This window comes from Trachurus japonicus, chromosome 16, assembly GCF_045865225.1.
Source record: "Trachurus japonicus isolate A0001 chromosome 16, Traja_1.0".
Lineage (NCBI taxonomy): Eukaryota > Metazoa > Chordata > Actinopteri > Carangiformes > Carangidae > Trachurus > Trachurus japonicus.
Window position 1 is genome coordinate 9,838,625 of NC_140922.1, and position 18,875 is coordinate 9,857,499.

The following is an 18,875-nucleotide window of genomic DNA, read 5'->3' on the forward strand; positions in this document are numbered from 1 at the left end:
AGGTGTCTGAGGGGTCAGGGCAGATAGTACAGACTCTTCCTCACAATGCTTCATTCAGCGGGCCACAGGCCTCTCATCCTCTCCTCCCTTCGGCCTTGGAGATGTTTTGCTTTCACTGTGGCTCTGTGTGCCCTCAGTTTACCTCTGAATGATCAAACAGGTTACTGGTATTCATTGCATTATGAATCAGGCTCAACATAAGTCTATATGGTTTGCTTACAAGTTTCAGTTATCTTTAAACTCAATGGGTTAGTCAAAAACATAAGGCACAACAGGTTAGTTAAAACACAAGGCTAAACTCTACTACTACTTAAAGTGAATGCATAAACAGGTACATAAAGGCAAATGTTTCACACCACACACAGGATTAACTTGTTTAATTGGGTAAAATGTGTAAGTGCCCAATCTAATAAAACAATCATCAGTGAGATATATTCAGTGTTGATCAGTACTGTCAAAGTGGAGAATATATGTTCAGTGTTAGTTCTGATGAGATATGGTTCAGCCTTATCTCATCAGTCAGTGAGATAATGGTTTTGTTTGTTAATCAGTAAGGCACAATATCAAGCTCAGTAAAAGGCAAACATTCAGTGTTAAGACAGTTTTCACCCTAACACACCACAGTGAGCTGTGGGGAAAAAAGTGTGTATTGAGTTATGGTTTTTTTTAGTGCCAGCCACCAGCAGCCGTGTTGCAATGACTTTATAATTACAGGTTTAACTGAAACATACATGCGTCATGACAGGCAGCCATCATGTCCTCCACTTGCTATCAGCTGACACAATCAGATCAGGTGAATGAGGACACCTGTAGCTACCTGAGTACAGGTGTGTAAGGTATGTGACCTTGTGTGTGAAGTTTGAAACAGACATCCTTAGCAGATGTGTAGTACTGTACCTGAGTGTTGGTATGGAGGGTATGTGGCCATATAGTGAAGCTTGGAACAGACCTGCTCCACCACCCTGAGCACACACACATACAGGTTTACAGCTCCTTAATGTCAGTGTTCAGAGGAAGAAGATCATGTGTCTAGCTACCATCTCTCTCTCTCTTCTTCTCTTCCTCACTTCCTCAAACAACATCTTCTTTAGTCTCTTTAGTGCATCCATTACGAACATATGGAGAAAAGTGACTAGCTACCTTGGTTAGGAGCAGATGTTGGTGTGTGGCATGTTGCTGTAAAACGAAATGTGTTCAAGCAAAAGGCTGGACAGGAAACCAAAGTTACACGGTCAAATGCTAGGCAGTGGCATGGGTGCCATTTCCATTTTTTAAACTATTGTTTTTAGGTAAAATAGTGACATGGTGCAGCTTTAAAAACTATTATATGGGTCATAATAAGGTGTTGAATAATCAATGCGCTCGATTTCACTTGAGGACAGTCTCTTACACATATAGTCAATAATAGGTAATTGGCTGGCTACATGTACCAAAACCCTCTTCCCTCTCTTCTCTCTCTGTCTGCACCAGATGCATCCCGTGGCTGCACTGCACAGATACAATTGCTGACAGTCATAACTCCATGGTAGTCTCTCTATAGAACGTATTCTCTTTCTACTCCTCACGCACCCCACTTGCTATAGTACGCCAACTCTGCCCTCTCATCTGCACCCAACACCTCAGAAGAGCCCACACCTGCTGCACCTGTGCTCTGATTGCTTCAGAGTTTTCTTTCGGTTTGGTTCCCCGATTAGTAGTCCGAGTGTCCATGTGCGTGGAGTCAGCTGACCGTCTCACTGCTACTGGAATCATCACTGATTGTGGTTTTCTTCCTTACTCATCACAGATTCTAGCAGAATTTATTGTAAGGTTCATATTAGTCTCAACAACAAAAAACATTCTATTTAACAAGTTGCAGTTAAACTTGCCAATGAACTAATTCTTCAGGATGCATGCCTGAGGTATTTGTAATTTCACCAAAATTTTAACCTTTGTCCTAAAAACAAGTCTACTATTTTGTCAGTGATGATAATGGAAGAATCGTTTTACTGGAACAGGTTTCGCAGAGCTACAGGGTGACAGGAAACATCAGGCTATAATGTACTTCTTGAAATAACTTTGCTCTTATAGAAGTTGAGAAGCTTGAAGGCCTGTCAAGTATACACTGATGCATTTTTGTAAAATATCAGTATGAAAGTGTTGCCGTTAATCAAAGTATTGGACCTATTGAAACGGCCATGACGCCCACCACTGTAATTACAATTCATCCTTAGTTGGACAAGAGTTGTGGTGATATTTGATTGAAAATCACAATTTTTAAGCTCATGGTCATAAAAGTCATTGATATATCATAAATGATATAATACATCATCTTGGAACGATAAATGTGTGAACCAGGTTCAATATTAATTCAGCAGGATTGTGACTGAGCTACTTGTGATGGACTGACTCAGTTAGTAGAATTCCTAAAATTAAACTTTTTATTAGGAACTCATCAAGAGACAGTCATTGCGACTGTATGAGCCACATAAAAGTCCCAAGGTTGTAGGCAGTTTGTTTTGTTCCACTGCACATCTTGGCCCCTGTGATACACAGGGCTCCGGATAACACATAGACCCTGACATTAACATTGACGTAACATTTAAAACTGTTGTTGCTCAACCTAAACAGAGAATGCAGAGCATCAGGAACTTGACAACCATGTTCCCCATTATATAGCATCATTCGACACTCACATAGTCATTTATCGCTGCCTCATCCTAAGGATTGTTCTCCTTGCCATAGTAAGTGTGTTTTATACTATGTTATAATATGTTATGTAGGCTATACATATGCATCTTTTAATTTACTTTAGTATGGTATTTTGTTCATCTCAGATCTCTTACTCATATTTTTCACTTAAATTGCTAGCTATAAAAACATCCAGGTTGATGTTGATGCCGTTAAAAAACAACGTAGAATACTGAAATTAGATTTTACTTTTTACAGGAATGAGACCACCACCCTTCCACCTCCACAAACAACAGAGAGGGATTTACTCACATGCGTCACTGATTGAAATTTGCTATAAAAACATTCAGGTTGATGTCAATGTATAATTTAGCACTGAAATTAGATTTTAGATGTTCTGTTTTAATAAAACCAGAATTTTGTTGAAATTTGCTAGCTAATAGCCAGTGTAAAACCTTATTGGATGTTGTCAAGGCTAACCAACAACATAAACAGGTCTGTAGTTTGTATTTTTAACAAAAAATATTAAATAAGGGACAGCATTTACCTGTTACGAGCAACTTGCAGGCTGCAACTAACAAACTTTCCCCTTAAACCATAGCAAGCTTTATCGGTATAGCATTGGCTTTTCTCCTGCTATTGTGGCTTCTCCTATCCTCATCCTTCTGCTGGCACTGATGCCTTTGATCCCATGATCTGTGCCCCCTCCCTCCATTTACATTAGGGCTGAATGATTTGGAAAAGGGCACCGATTACATTCTTTTTTTTTTTACCATTATTGCGATTGCAATCTAATATGCATTTTTTTATAAGCTCCTTAACTTCTTTGTTATTCAAACACAAGAAATAGCTCATCAACACAATATCTGATGATATTAGATAATAAACTGGTGACTTACATCTTTTTATTGAACTACTTAAATCACAGTATAATAATAAATGATTTGTTAAACTTACAATCTTAGCATCATGAGCAACAAGCTTTTCATCTGTTTAACACACTTTCTCCTCACACTAAAGTAATGCTTTGACCTCAGGCTCAGAATCTCTACAAGAAAGTAAGGCTGGTACTAACTTGCACAAAATGATTTTTTAATCAGTTTATGTACAATTTCTTTCTTGACTTTAGTGAAATGATTGTACTTAGGTTTTCATTTTCCATTTTATAAATAAATAATGGTTATATATGAAAACGAACTAAAAGTTGTGATTATGAGATACAGCCAAGCTCATGTTTGTGATTAATGTGGAGACTGAAATGGAGCAAATTAAACCTGGGGCTTTTAAAAATGATTTCTTCATGGGAGTGGACTACATTCTATAAAAATAATATGAAAAATAGAGATGGGACACTTCTGTCAGTCCAGGAAATCAGACTTGGAGATAAGTGTTAAGCAGCAGTTACATATTTTTCTCTGGCCACTTGGAGGCAGCAGAAACAAGCTGTAAACATGTCATCTTTACTGATTCATTTGGAATCATGTGTAACCAACAATTCATTGACAAACTCTAATTTATTTAAGAGAGAAATCTCTTTCACTGCTAAATCCTCCATGCTCTCCTGCTGGTTGTTAGCTGTCTAATATTTGGTGTTGGTGTAGTGCCCACTGGGTCTGTCTGAAGTGAACTGATAAGCCGGGATTGTTAGATTTATCAATTTGGTTTTAGACCGTCATTGGGTGGGCTGAATTATGTATGTATCTTTGTATGCCAGGTGGAAAGAAAGTAGCATAATAGTAAAATTAGCATCTCCAGAGGTCTCACATATTTCACCATCTTTATATTTTTAGATGATTACACTGTGATTGCACTTTGTGCCCAGTTCCTCTGAAAGTAATCACAACATCTAGTTTTAAAAAAAGTAATCACATTTATTTCAATCCATCATACATGATAACCATATATTATGTCTAACCACTTACTTTGATTTTTACAGCACATGTTCTCATGCATCACCTGATGCCCTCTGATGTACATCTCTCTAGCCTCTGGGTATATCCGATACACCATAAAGGAAAGACATTTGTGCTACAGTATGTAGGCATGGCTTGGCCAGTCCCGGCTCCTTGGTGGTTGTCTTTGTCTCTCTGTTTGCCCCAGAAATCACAGTTGTAAGAGAGTCTCTGAATCCAATATCTAAAACTTAGTCCAGGTTCCTGTGTGTCTCTGTGCCAGTCCAAGCTGTGGCCTGCGAGTTGGCTCCAGGCAGACCCTGCACCGGGCACCTAGCCAATGGTGACACCAAAGCCACACTGGAACTTGTTCTTGCGATGGTTGAGGAAAGCCCCAAGGGCCAGTGTGAGAGGCAGCGGCAGCAGTTTCTTTTCAAGTGTTGCCCCTACCACCCAATTACTATCAACTGTACCTGTGGAGTGGAAATGTTTGGTTTATTTAAAGAGGAAAACCTAATTTTTGTTATGTTCAAACAGTCACTTATGTTGCTATTGGTGTATCCATACTGCATTTACCTTTAAAGAGCAGGTTAGCTTTGGGAAGATCCAGCTGGTAACCAAAGGATGTTGTAGTGTCTTGCATCCTTGTGCTGGCTTCAAATTCAACTCCTATCTGCAACTGTAAAAAAACAGAAGTTAAAGGATAGGCCAATTTCCCCCCCTAAATACAATACTATTAAGACATCTGGTCAATATAATGATTTTTTCCTGTTCATCAAAACAAGAATCCAAATTAAGAGGAGGAGGTAGAATGCACAAGTCTAGCTCAGTGCAACAATGTATTACAGTCAGTGTGAGCTAATATTAGTTATCTTCTTCCTCTGTACTACAACTACACACTGAAGTACGATTAGTAGCACAGACAGAATTTTGTACTATAAGGAGTTTAATCTGATTTGTCCAATTCAGCCGCATAATTACCTTCAGCTTAACTTTGGAAATAGCGTATCTCAAGGTGTTACTCCTTATAAAGAATTTCAAACAAATATTTTTGCATACTAAGACTCCCTATGACTTAAACTGGAATCACTTAAGGGAAGAAGCACAGACTGGCAGAACAACTACAGGAAACAAAGAATGCTCTAGTGAGCATTTAAGTATTGTTTTATGTGACTGTGAAACCCACACGTGTGTAACACGAAACTTACTAAAGTGAACTAAAAGGCTACATTAGTGGCAAATCATGATACACATACAGAAATACAACCATGCACACACATCCTAATGATAGATACCTGGTCATTTGCTTTGTGATAGTACGTAGCATGAGCACCTGCACCTCCCAAGGTCAATGTAGCAACATAGTTATCACCTGAGTAAAAGAAAAATAATGAAATTAAAAAACATGGATATTTATTACCCAAAGCGATGGAAATTTTATGGTACATTTTACAACGACAAACAAAATTTGAATTTGTGCATTTAATGCATAATTCAATAAGTAAACTCAGGGAGGATTTTACCTGTGTACCTGCCCAAGAGGGAGGTGACAGTTCCTTCTTCTCCTGGTCTCCTGTGGTACACGAGCTCACCGCCCAGAGCCAGTGCTGGTGTGATAGACTGGAGGTAGTGGCCCACCAAAATACCTGAAGGAAAGTGTAAAAGAGCTTCCATTATTTATACATCATACATATGTATATATATATATATACACATCTTTCTCTTTCATTTGGGAAGGGGAGTATGGTCTGACCCCTCAGTTTTTTTCGTTATTTTGTTTCTCTTATCATAAAGATATTTGCCTTCTAATAGCTATTACCTGGTATACAATTGCCATATTTTTGTAGCCTATAGATATTGTTGGTGTTTTCAAGCATATCATCGGCTAAGCAAAATCACAAATGCAGTTTTGTGTAAAATATCATACCAGATCCAACAAGTACGTCTGGATTCCCAACTGTCAAGGCAGAAGTGAAGTCCTCACCACGATACTCCATGTCACACTGCCAATTCACAAACTTATGCTGTTGAGTCTGTAACAGAGGAAAAATAGAAAGAAAAAACAAAGAGAAAATGTCAGTGAAACTTGACACACCGAAAACATACTAGAAGAACCACATCTTAAAGTCTTCATACCTGGATTGCTATTTTGGAGCGCACAGCAGATGTGAGTTGGTGAATGATCTGAGCATTCAGACTTCCAGTGTTGTCCATATCGCCGACCATGACTGGGAATGACTAGGGGGAAGACATGGCACCAGTGTCAGCAATTTTCAACAACCATGAGCATTGATTAAAAGGTCTGAAGCTACACTATTACTATAACCTTAACATTTGTCATCCTCCTTCTTCACATTAGGCGCGTTTCCACTGCAGGAACTTCGGGGTAATTTTACGGGGCCAGCCCCATTGCTGCCTGCCTGTACAGGGCCATTTACAGGAACCTTTACGGGGCCGAGCAGAGTCCCTGCCTGGGGGTAGGTACTCAGATCGGCTCTGAAAAAGTCCCGGTGGGGCTGGAGATTTAGTCTGTGCTGATTGGTCAGACTCAAATCAGGATGTGACACTAAGAGAAAGCCCCGAAATAAGCGGTACTTTAAAAACACAACCTTACTAAAAACGCGAGATGGCCGGAAAAAAGAGAGAGCAAGTCAGTAAAAGACAAGAGTAGCAGTAGGCTTAGTAAAAAAAAGTGTGATAAATACACGATCGCGGGATTATGTGACGATTAATATGGAAATCTTTGGGGTTTTTTTTAGAAAGCATCTATGCTGCTGAAAAAAACAACAAGAGCAGTAAAACAAAAACAAAAAACACTGCACAACAACCGCGCAATGATCCAAACTGTCGCACATCGCCATAAGACCCCGGAGGGTCCTGTCTGCTGTGGAGACACAGCCACCAAGAGGGCCGAGTGAGAGGACGGTTCCTGTAGAGGTTCCTACCCCCTCCCTTTACCAGGAAGTCCTGCAGTGGAAACGCGCCTATGAATTTACTTTCATAATTGTCCAATTACAAAACCACTTGGCTCCATCTATGCTAGAAATTTCCAATTCCAATTTTACCAAGATTGCATTATGGGGTCTATCTTGAACAGAGACCTCAGATAAACCTTGAGATTGGATCTGCAATTCATGGGAAATTACTCATTATCCCCATTCATGCAGCAAATTAGTAAATGAAAATGTCTAAAACAACATTAATTTAGATCTATTGTTTGCAGGAACCCCTCCCCAAAATTCAAAATGTCACGATTTATCAAGGCATTTCTTGAGAAAATGGGGAAATGATCATTACCTCTGCTGGTCCGGTCTGTTTGCTGCCTACGTAGGTGGAACCAAATCGATAACCGGAATCACCCTGGGTACTGAGGGTAACAGTATGGCTGACCTGAAAGTGGTTACTCAAGCCCTTGTTGACCACTAACCGCACCCCCTCCATCTGCAGGGGAAACACCTCTGAAACAGAAAAAAATAACAAAAAGGTCTGTAACTCAACATCAATTATTTTAGCTCATGACAAATGATAGCAGCAGTATCATAATTATATTACAACGATTGTTATTCAAAAGTTGAACACATGTGAAATGGGTACTACATAATTAATGGGCCTAACAGAAACACATATCACACAATCCAACAGTTGACCTTCTAACCTTTACATTTGCGGTGGCACTCCTCATATGTGCCTGGGTTTGGGAGAGGGGATTCTCCATCTGACGTCTGCTGGCCAGATCCAGATGGTGAGGGGACGGAAGACACTGAGGGCATACTGAACCCTGGAGGGACCGACACCAACCCTGGAACCCCTTGACCAGCTCCAGCTGGAGCTGGACTAGGGGAGGCGGCAGCCAACACACTGCCCATACTCTGATGCTATGGCAGACTAAAAAAAGAGATGGACAGTAGGTGAATTATAACATACACAAAAAAGGAAAAACTCTAATTCAATTCGTCACACAGTTACTAGCTACTGCCTGTACAGGCAATCTGTAACATCACTCATGATGACATCCCCTTTGGTTAATCAAATGTCCCCAGAGGCAGGTAAGCTACAGCTACCATTAACTGGTTAACTAAAGTTGAATGATCTGTCCTTCTGTCCTGGCTGCAACACTAACGTTACAGCAGACTGGTTGCAGCTAAGGCCTCGTTTAGTATTGACTGTCGCCATGTATAACACTGTTAAACTACAACACTGCCTGGTGTCTGCAAGAAATGTCGAACCGCAGCCTCTGGTTTGAAGCAGAGACCGGATTTGGAGATAAACCAGCAGCCGGTAAAACTATTCTCAGGGAGATTTTAACCCATGAAGGCTATCGCGAGCTAGCTCGGCTGGTTTGCTAGCTAGCAGGCTAGGTAGCCATGTGGAGTCGACCACGAGATCTGTTCGTCTGCAGAAGCAAAACACTGTAGTTACAGGGACAACGCGACACCAATTGACGCTGCCAACTATCTTCCTCTTATAAACACACTCATGCATTTTTACGGTTTGCTACTCACGCTAACGGTTCGGGGTCCAGGGGGGGTAGTTGAACACCGGTAAAGTTCACGACAACGTCCGTGACCGTAGTTGACAAGTGCCCGCCCAGTCCCCGTGACGAGCGCAGTGATTGGTCAACGCACATTCCATCTCTGCTGCTATTGGCTGAAATTCCAGCTGGGCCAGCCCGCTCCGAGTGACGTGCCGCGGGGTTCATTCGCTTATCGTTCGTTTCATTCAATCTCCCACTGAATGACATTCCAAGGGTACACCTGTTCTCGGAGCCGCAGTGTATATACGTTTTCTAAATTATGTACTTGCAACGACATTTTTCATAAACGGTAAAGCATGGATGTGCTTCGGTTGTATATTTTCTCACCAGATGGGAATTAATGCTTCCCAATGTCAACGGGTGTACGAACCGCATGACATATGGTACACATTGCATGTAACATCCGGTTCATGCAAATGAGAACATCATTTAACCCAGAGGATTGTGATATTTACGGTGGAACTCATATCTATCGGGCAGATGTCCGATGAGTATTACATTCTCATTTTGAAGCATCCAAGCGACCCCAAAATAATATACAACCTGTTTTAAGAAGTATGCTCAGTAACAAGAGCCCAGCAACAGATGGTAAGCCCCCCCCCCCCCCTTCTCAGCCCTGATCCCAACCAGAGACGTTTGTCTCAACTATGGTACGAGTCAGTGTGGGATTACAATACACTTCGATAGACTAACTATTCTGTCACCCACAGACTAGAGGAAAGTTCTCTCAATATGCTTAACACATCTGCAAACTGTCTTGAGAAAACTGCAGCTATGTACCTGTTTTGAATTTAATTGACTGATCGGATTACCTGTGCTGCAATTTGTTTAAATTCACTAATTAACCCACTGCATAATTGTTAAAGCATCATCAGTTTGCATTTGATATGAAGGACGTTTTCACAGTATTGTCAGACTAATTACACTGTACTTTAAAATAAATAAAGGGAAACAAAGTGTCAGTCAGTTGGACTTTATTTCATTGGGGCGCTGGCATTGACACACATCAGGAAAGTCTTGGCTGTCTGTCTTTCTACTTAACACATCTGATCATCCAGTCATGAAGGCATTTATTTCTCCGCAGTAACGGGACAAAATCGTTTCAGGTTTGAAACTCACATTAAAAAAAATGGTCTGAGTCTTCAAGAGTCTGTACAGTGGCCAACTAACTGGGGAACCAAAATCTATCATCAACAGCACTACAGTGTTGGACAAATTATTATTACTTAAGATGCTCTGGAGGGGAAAAAAAAACAAAAAAAAAACACATGTGGCTCCCTCCCCTGCTGGTGCTTAGTTGTACTATAATGTCCAACCAAAGATGCAACAAAAGTCTGCTGGAAATTTCAGTGTCAATGTTATAAACTTGTGCTACATACTTTTCATTACATCCTGTTGAAGCCCAGAAATCCAAGGTTGTTGTATTTCAACAAGAGCAACAGGCAGCTCTAGTTGGTCCTATTTGTTTTAAGTATTTGTAACAAAAGAAAATAGTAAAGAAATATTTTTTTCAGAGTGCAAATGTTTTCAAGATGATACACTGATAAGGAACTGTTTGGGTGCCATTTTTCTTACGTAACAAAGTTGAGAGAGGGGCCTATGGAAAGTAGGTCTGACGGTCAGCTAAGGCACTTTGTAGGGAAGAAAGGACACAAACTACAGAAACACAACTGAGCATTTTGGCCAATTTCTGATATTACTGATAACACCTCAGGACCTGAGAAAATGCTGACATTGCATACTTATCTTTTAACACCTTATTTCTGAAAGTTAACACGTAAATTTAAAACGTCCTGAGTTCTGTTTTAGTCGCTCTGTAAAGGAGCAGCCACAGCAAACATCCTTTAGAACAAAAGTGGTCATTTTGGTTTCTGGTTTCCATCTTTGGTTCCTTTTTGCAGAATGTTATCCCAAATAATTTGGCTGCCGTAACCCCAAATCTCAGATATAAAGTTCGTGGGAAAAACATTTTCTAAGCAAGAAAAAAGATGGCCGCAGCTACAGAAGACTGCACCCAGTAGCCATATTACTAGATACAACTGCTTGTTAATGCAGATATCAGCCTATCATGTGACAGCAGCTCAGTGCATAAAGGCATGGTCAAACTGCTTAGTGGTTTAGACCAAATACTGCAATAGAGAACAAATGTGAACCAAGTAATTTTGTGAAATGCTTGTTGGTGCTGTTCTCCTTAGATTTACCTACAGTTCACTTATTTGGCAATTTTTTTTGCAGGATAACATTGTGAACAGTGTCCTGCAATGGCCTCCACAATCTAACAAGCCATGTATCTGTGTAACAGATCAGACGAAAGACGAAAAATCTGCAGCATGGATGTGGGGTGACTGTAGAATGCCTTCATGGTCCCAATGCAATGTATCTAATAAAGTGGCCATTGAGTGTAGGTAATGATTTCTGTTTAATGTGCAGTAGGGATGTAACCTGGGCTCCTTTGGTTTCACATCATTATTCTTAAAGCAAAGCACAAAGATTTTAGGACAATGTCCATCTACTGTTGAAAGTGGCTGAACAGTCATGTGTACAGTTTGTCAGAATGTTAGACTGATTACAGTGACAGCTTGAGGGAGATGCCAGTTTAAGAGCATATTTGCAGACAGAGTGGAAGTTTGCTATAAACTCAAACTGGAGATGAAATCTAAAATAGACTGTTGCGATTGCAGTGGGGAACAGATATCTTCACTTGGACTCCTGTGTGATACGTTGACAGTATTGTGAGATAAATGCCAGGCGCCATGTTTCCCCTGAAAAAACAAAGCACAAAAGCCAGGTTAGAATATCTGAGACCAACCAAGTAAAGGAGTTCCTGCTTTAGTAAACCTGCAGAGCTGACAGCTGCCTGTGTGTGCTGATCAGCTCTGCTCAAATCTATGCTGACTGCTCTTGTGCAGCCTGAGGACGCCAACCCTAAAGCCTTCACCTTTAAATCCTGTAAAACACTTAATCTTCTTGATGAAAGAGGATACAATCAGTTAGCAAGGGTGCTAGCATTTGCTTCAGCTCAAAGCTAGACAGCTCAAATGCTTCCACTGTTATGGATGGACTGAGTGCAAATTTTTGGTTTTGCCCATGCAATTATTCACCCATTTACCAAATAATGAACTTAAATCTTTTTTCTAAAAGGGTTTAAAAAGAGGGTACTTGATTATAAAGCCATGAAGGCAGAACCTACACTATAAACATAAATCTAAGCAGTAGAAAAGCCATACTTTGCCCCTTCCTGGTTCACCCCACGTGAGATAGCTTTACACCTTCTTCCCATCAGCCACACAGAGAACTTGGCCTCAATCCTCAATATTTAGTATCAAAAAGAAAACTAAAAAACACAAGTTTAACAGGACCTGTCTTGAACAGATATTTTCAAAAGAGCAGAGAAACAATCGGTCAATTGGTGACCACAATAAAAGTGGTTTCTCTTGGGTCTATAAAAACTGACCATTCAGGCTGTTCTCAGTTCCTTGTTTTTGGCTTCCCCGTCGTCGTCATCATCATCGTCTGGGTTGACCGAGTGAAACTCTGCCACATACAGGCTCTTATCAATGCTGCTGGGGATGGGCTTGATGTCCGTAACAAGTTGATCCTCAATAGTTTTCAAGTTGTAACGGTCATCCGAAGTGATCAGATTGATGGCCAGACCCAGGTGGCCAAATCGCCCTGAGAGAGAATAGAAAAGGTATGCACATTACATTCTGTTAGTGTTACACAGTGAACCAGGGTCCAACAGATGTTTGTGTGGTAGCTGTTCTTTGTTGAGGAATGTGAGAATTTAACAATAGGTTCATCTTCACCTGATCTGCCAATGCGGTGCAGGTAGGTCTCTGCATTTTTGGGAAAGTCAAAGTTGATGACCACATTCACTGCCTGGATGTCAATTCCCCGAGTGAAAAGGTCTACAAGAAAAGATGTCTGTTACTTATCCTGCGGACCATTAGGAATTCAAATTTCCATTTTCTGCTGGGCAAAAATGCTTTCACTTACCTGTGCAGACCAGGTTTCTGCACAATCCATTCCTGAAGTCATGGAACACACGGTTCCTGTACTCCTGCATCATCTTTGCATGAATGTAGAAGCATGAATAACCCAGTTGGGTGATTTTCTTCGCCAGGAGCTCGACCCTTTGCGTTGAGTTACAGAAAATGATTGACTGGTTGATCTGAAGCTGTAACAGAAATAAAAGTATATCATGATTATTCATTATTGAAGGAACAAACTAAAACTTGACATGATACATAATAATACTAACAGTGGAGTTAGCCCAAGCTACACTTTACATATGCGTTTATTATCTAGTTTTGAATCATATGCAAGTCAAGAGAACCGTGGGCAAAAAACCATGGTACGGACCGTACGGTTGGCTACCTGTATCGTTGCACCCCTACTATTGATTACATCATATCTATGTATATTGTTTTATACTAAAGTATCACTAAATACAATTCATTTGAATGAATTGCCATTGAGTTACTACTCGTGATGCTTATTGAAGCTCATAGTGTCAAACGGATAAGCACTGTACACTCACCCTAGAAAAGAGCGTGTTCAGACAGTGGACCTTCTGTCTCTCAGTCACATAGGCGTAATACTGGGTGATGCCCTTCAAGGTCAGCTCCTCCATCAGGTTGATCTCGTAAGGCTTCTTCAGGTGTTTGCTCTAAATGAGACATTCACAGTTTATTTTTATGTGTTAAAAAAAAGAAAGAAAGATGTGTAATATTTTCCTCTTTAGAGAATTTACTTGATGTACAAGTTCTCACCATGAATTTCTGCACACTGATGGGGAAAGTGGCAGAGTACAGCAGGATCTGACGATCCCTTGGCAAAAAGCTGATAATATCTTCAATCAGGACCACAAAGTCCTGGGACAGCAACTTATCTGCCTACATAAAGGGATATTTACAGAAAAGGTGTCATGAGTGATGGGATGCAGACCAACTTTATACGGACTCAACAATACTGATAAGTGAATTCAGAAAAAAAAAAGAGCGAGACTCACCTCATCCATCACCATCATCTGGGTCTTATCCACTTTGGCCACACCCTTCTTAATCAGGTCCAGAATCCTGCCTGGTGTGGCAATCACTACATGCACTATGGTGATCATACACAAAGAGCACATCACAAGTTCAGCTAAATTAATATTTGGCACAAAAACTAGCGAGAAACTAGAGACTGAAACACATGCTTTTAAGTATAATTCCTAAAAGACATGTGCATCAGCAAGTAATGATTGGATGTTAACAGAAGTTATAACTTTAGAGTGTCAGAATAAAATCTTACAAACGTGTTTGTTATCTTTAGTATAAACAGTGTAATTACCTATCTCATCAAGACGCATGATGTCATCCCTTAAGTTGGTGCCGCCCGTGGTAGCCATGACTTTGACCCCTCCTAAGTGCTTGCTGAGCTGAATGCTGATCTGGCTCATCTGCAAGGCCAACTCTCTTGTCGGCACCATTACTATAGCTGGATTGAGACAGACATGGGAAGGGCTGATGAAATGCAAGGGTTGATGAGATGTATGAAGACATTTCGATGAAGGGATGCTCACAAAATAATTAATTATATGTATATTTATAGCAAATTAATCATGTGCACCAGCAGTGGGTATAAATGTACATGGCAGTGCAGTGAACATGGACCCCACTTGCTTGCTTGTTTCAAATGGGCTGTAGCCTTGTTAAAGGGATAGTTCAACATTTTGGCAAATTGGCCCATTGCCATAATCGCTATAGTCATAGCAGTAGGTTCATTACCTTTAATTGTAGGTGTAAGCTATTTTCAGTACGGCGGAGCGCAGCAGCTGGCTGCTCAGAGCTACGCTATGGAGGCTAACGGAATTTCTTGGTTTCCCTCATTAAACTCATCAAATTCAACATCCCAAAACTCCACAGCGCTTTTGTAGACAAGTTGTGACCTGCACAACCACCACGCTATGAGATAATGACGGAACGATACGAAACGGAGCCGTTTTCGAGGTAAATTCATACAAAACCGCTGATGCGCGTTGCGTTCAGGGACAGTTTTTCAGCAAGCAGTCTCCGTATTTACCCTGTATTTACCTCGAAAACGGCTCCGTTTCGTATCGTTCCGTCATTATCTCATAGCGTGGTGGTTGTGCAGGTCACAACTTGTCTACAAAAGCGCTGTGGAGTTTTGGGATGTTGAATTTGATGAGTTTAATGAGGGAAACCAAGAAATTCCGTTAGCCTCCATAGCGTAGCTCTGAGCAGCCAGCTGCTGCGCTCCGCCGTAAAGCAGAGACGTTCTAATATGAGACCTACTGCTATGACTATAGCGATTATGGCAATGGGCCAATTTGCCAAAATGTTGAACTATCCCTTTAAGGCAAACGTGACTCTGATTCTTCATAGTGAAATTACATGTGAGGAGACAACTATCTGACATTTTTGGAGAGCAACAAAATTGTCGCAAAAAACTGTTTTCATGTCAGCATATATCAGAAAAAGTCACAATATCTTGAAAACAATTTCACAAAAATTCTAAATTCAAAAGGACAAAAGTCGAGCACTTAACTGATTTATATCCATCACATTCTATTTCAAAATATGCAGGAGCTCACCCTGGATATGATCCTTCTTCAGGTCTATTCTCTCCAGCAGAGGGATGAGGTAGGCTCCACTTTTTCCTGTACCATTCTTGGCCCGACCCAAAATATCTCTGCCTGACAGAGCAATGGGGATGCTTTCCTCCTTTTGACACAGAGACAATTCCAGTTAACACAATCACAGGGTTTGGTGGAAAAGACTAGAAAAAAGGGAAACAATTACTGAGTACATAGAAGAGATTCCTGATATTTTGCAGCTGTATGCATCTCTTAAAAATATTTTGGGGTGCTGCAGTTTATCTGGGGTATACGCAGATGTCCATAAGTCAATTCAAGTAGAAGTAACAAACTTCATAGGATAATGTTGATATGCAAAATCTGAACTTTCAAGAACACAATCTAAAATGATTACGCACAGCCCCTGTTTATCTAATTCTCATTTCACATAAGAAAGACAACCATTAGTTCCAACTGTCACATTCACCTGGACAGGGGAGGGTTTCTCCCATCCCATCTCAAAGATTCCCATTAGAAGCTCCCGCTTTAAGCAGTAGTCTTCAAATTCGTTTCCTTTAGTTGACGTCACATCCTGAGAGAAAAAGAATAGCATGCAGAAGTTCATGTGGCAGCTTTGGAGGTACATGCATTCAGTTTGTTTGAATCACTTGGACTTCAAAAGAAAATGGGGGAAGTGTCTCAGAGTAATAATTGATGTCTCCTATTACTAATAATACACTTACCGAAGTTTTCACCCTGGTGTCTCTTGGGGGAAGTTCCAGGCACTTCTTCCAGTCATCCCCAAACCTAATTGTGAGAATTTGCACTGTCAAGTCCAAATAAATTACAAAAACAGCACCGACTGACAAATGAGGCCCCTAAAAAAAAACAAGTTCGTTTTTTTTTCTCCTATTTATTTCAGGAGTAATGGAGTTTGCATTAGCTGTGTCATAACAGTAAAAAAAAAATTAAACTCTGCCAAATTTTATGTGATTTTGCATTTGCTAATTTTGCAATTTATGCAACAGTACCGGTATTTTGACAAAAAAAAAAAGATCTGATGGGACACCAGAGCCTAAAGATGGGTTCATGATGCTTTAAACATTATGCACTACAGATAGTGCCTACAGATAGTGTCTACTGCCGTTCAAACAGGTTACACTTCCAGGAAGCAACTGCGGTTATATCTATCTACATCTCTTTAGTAGATTCTTGTTTCTCCTGTAAGCCGCCAAGCTACCACTTTGAAGTGCAGAAGCTGGTGAGTATGTAGGACCAGTATCTTACTTGATGCCTCCACTGTTGTGAGGAATGCTGCTCCTGTTCTGAGGGGCGCTGGACAGCTGGGCAGGTGCGAAGAGTCCTGTCGGTTGTCCAGCTGGTTTGGTCTGTCCTCTGAGCTGCCCATTTGCTGCTTTGTTCAGGCCAATCATTGGCGCTGGGTTTGCTGTTCTTGCTGTAGCCATGGTTTCAACACCTTGGCTGGCAATTTTCCTTACAGTATGCTAAATTTTTTTGCCCTACTGTACCTATGTTTTTTGCTTAATGCACCCGTGTGAAACAAAAAGAAAAATCTGAAAAAAATAAAAAAAACTTTTTCTGCTATCTTTTACTTTTTAAGGATGTATTGTGTACACAACCTGACATTCAGACCTCTTGAAAAGAAGAAGTCTATGCATGAATTCTGTCTATTTACAAGACAACTCTCCAAAAAAGGGAGAAAGTAACATTCATATGAATAAATAAATCAAATATGTGACCAAAACATAAACGCTTATTTTTCTTTCAAAATGTTTGTCTCAACATACTCTCAAATTCGTAGTCAAAAGTGTCCTGAAATCGTCTTTTCGTATGTCTAATATCTTGGCTTTAAGGTCCGAGTACTGTGTTCATACATTCAAAATTGCCTGTAGGAAAATATAACCTGCTCGGTCTCCTCTCGGACTACAACGATTTGTTCAATTAGTCTTCAAAAAGTGTTTGCTGCAAGTTAATACTGGCTCATTAGGTCACTCCGGGAATATTGTCTTCAGTATTGGGAGTCCATTTTGTCTGAGTATCTTGTTCCCGATTCCTTTAGTTTTACTGTAAAAGTTGAGATGGTAGTCTGCAAAGTGCTTTGGGAATTGGCGATCAAAAAATCCTGGTTACCTGTAAAGCAACAGACAATCGTTGGTTAGCCGCAGAACAACCATTCGTTTGATATTGAAGACGCTGAACGCACACAATTCAGCGGTGCTTGTGATCAGCAACGTGCATTTCAGATGTGAGAATAAGCGATGCGTATCCTCCACAAGACAAGTCAGGACACAAACAACGCCACGTTTGGCCAAAAAACCATCAAATGTCGACAACAGCAGCCAAAATGTTAGCCTATACTTTGTCAAAGTGGTCTGGTTGTTGGTATAAATTCACAATACTCTGAATACGGTGAAGCCGGTGTGATAGACAGCTTAAAGTCGACATGAAACGATTAGTAGCACCAACTTTGCCAGTGCGGCTTTGTTGTGATGCCAAGCTAACCTGGTGCTAAGCTAAGCTAACCTAATAACAGTTTCGAGCTAAAAATCCCCCCGACGGACCAAGTAATGTGCAAAGTTTGTTTGTTTTGTTTCGATTTTAAACAATGTTGAACAAATTAGAAAGCAGACCGTCACAGGGCACCGACCCGTAGGTCGCTTCTTTCACATAATCGATGTTACCATTGATAGCAGAGATAGCTTGTAAGAAGTTAACTAGCATCGTTAAAACTTTAAGCGTAGCAACGTGGCTTTAACAACCAAGCTAACAGGCTAATGTTAGATCCTGCTCCTATATAAACGCGTGGCTCCCGTTTAAAGTGTCCACATAGAATCGATGTGTGCAAATCAACACCATCTACATATTTTTAGTTTGCACCTGTTACTTCCAAACTTTTATTCAACCTGGCAAAATAAATAATTTCGTGTTAGCTTAGCCGTTTAACGATCCTGTTAATCGATACGCTTGAGAAAGGAGTCTTTACCCAGTCGGCGAGCGATGCTACCTTCTCTTTGCTACAGCCACCCAAAGTCTTCCGCGTTCAGCTGTAGCCTTTGCGATATATCGACAGTTTAAACGATTTTGGTAAATACTGGTTGTTTCGTGAAATCCGCTCTTTTGTCTCTTCTTTCAGAGTATTGACAATTCAACATGGCCGCGCTCGTTTTTTTGGGCTGGT

General features: G+C 40.6%; 2 protein-coding genes across 4 annotated transcripts; both read right to left on the reverse strand.

Moving 5' to 3' along the window:
* Nucleotides 1–4,520: 4,520 nt before the first annotated feature.
* Nucleotides 4,521–9,126, reverse strand: tomm40 (translocase of outer mitochondrial membrane 40 homolog (yeast)). Its single transcript, XM_085801153.1, has 9 exons — nucleotides 9,065–9,126; nucleotides 8,218–8,447; nucleotides 7,860–8,020; nucleotides 6,699–6,800; nucleotides 6,490–6,595; nucleotides 6,086–6,208; nucleotides 5,858–5,934; nucleotides 5,139–5,241; nucleotides 4,521–5,035 (listed from the first exon to the last, which is right to left on the reverse strand). Exons 2-9 carry the CDS (start codon nucleotides 8,426–8,428, stop codon nucleotides 4,896–4,898), a joined length of 1,023 nt encoding a protein of 340 aa, XP_085657279.1. The 5' UTR covers nucleotides 8,429–8,447; nucleotides 9,065–9,126; the 3' UTR covers nucleotides 4,521–4,895.
* A 927-nt stretch (nucleotides 9,127–10,053) lies between these two features.
* Nucleotides 10,054–18,859, reverse strand: ddx61 (DEAD (Asp-Glu-Ala-Asp) box helicase 61). 3 transcript variants are annotated; one of them, XM_085801143.1, is made up of 13 exons: nucleotides 18,702–18,859; nucleotides 16,964–17,827; nucleotides 16,420–16,483; nucleotides 16,164–16,268; nucleotides 15,695–15,824; nucleotides 14,431–14,577; nucleotides 14,108–14,202; nucleotides 13,869–13,991; nucleotides 13,637–13,765; nucleotides 13,093–13,273; nucleotides 12,903–13,004; nucleotides 12,551–12,768; nucleotides 10,054–11,858 (listed from the first exon to the last, which is right to left on the reverse strand). In XM_085801143.1, the coding sequence occupies exons 2-12, from the start codon at nucleotides 17,140–17,142 to the stop codon at nucleotides 12,554–12,556; spliced, it is 1,470 nt and encodes a 489-aa protein (XP_085657269.1). In that variant the 5' UTR covers nucleotides 17,143–17,827; nucleotides 18,702–18,859; the 3' UTR covers nucleotides 10,054–11,858; nucleotides 12,551–12,553. The 3 variants fall into 3 exon arrangements, with proteins under 3 accessions (XP_085657269.1, XP_085657268.1, XP_085657267.1); XM_085801142.1 differs by having other exon boundaries at nucleotides 18,681–18,859; XM_085801141.1 differs by having other exon boundaries at nucleotides 11,676–11,858; nucleotides 12,547–12,768; nucleotides 18,681–18,859.
* Nucleotides 18,860–18,875: the final 16 nt, after the last annotated feature.

Bases quoted from the DNA above. Each gene is read 5' to 3' on its own strand.
- tomm40 (XM_085801153.1), bottom strand. From the start codon at position 8,428: ATGGGCAGTGTGTTGGCTGCCGCCTCCCCTAGTCCAGCTCCAGCTGGA. The intron at 6,801-7,859 runs GTAATGATCATT...TCTTCCCCCTAG, and splicing joins AACAGACCGGACCAGCAGAG to TCATTCCCAGTCATGGTCGG. The intron at 5,935-6,085 runs GTAAAATCCTCC...TCTTTTACTCAG, and splicing joins CCTCTTGGGCAGGTACACAG to GTGATAACTATGTTGCTACA.
- ddx61 (XM_085801143.1), bottom strand. From the start codon at position 17,142: ATGGCTACAGCAAGAACAGCAAACCCAGCGCCAATGATTGGCCTGAAC. The intron at 16,269-16,419 runs GTAAGTGTATTA...TTTTTCTCTCAG, and splicing joins ACACCAGGGTGAAAACTTCG to GATGTGACGTCAACTAAAGG. The intron at 15,825-16,163 runs GTGAATGTGACA...CTGTGTCAAAAG, and splicing joins AGAAACCCTCCCCTGTCCAG to GAGGAAAGCATCCCCATTGC.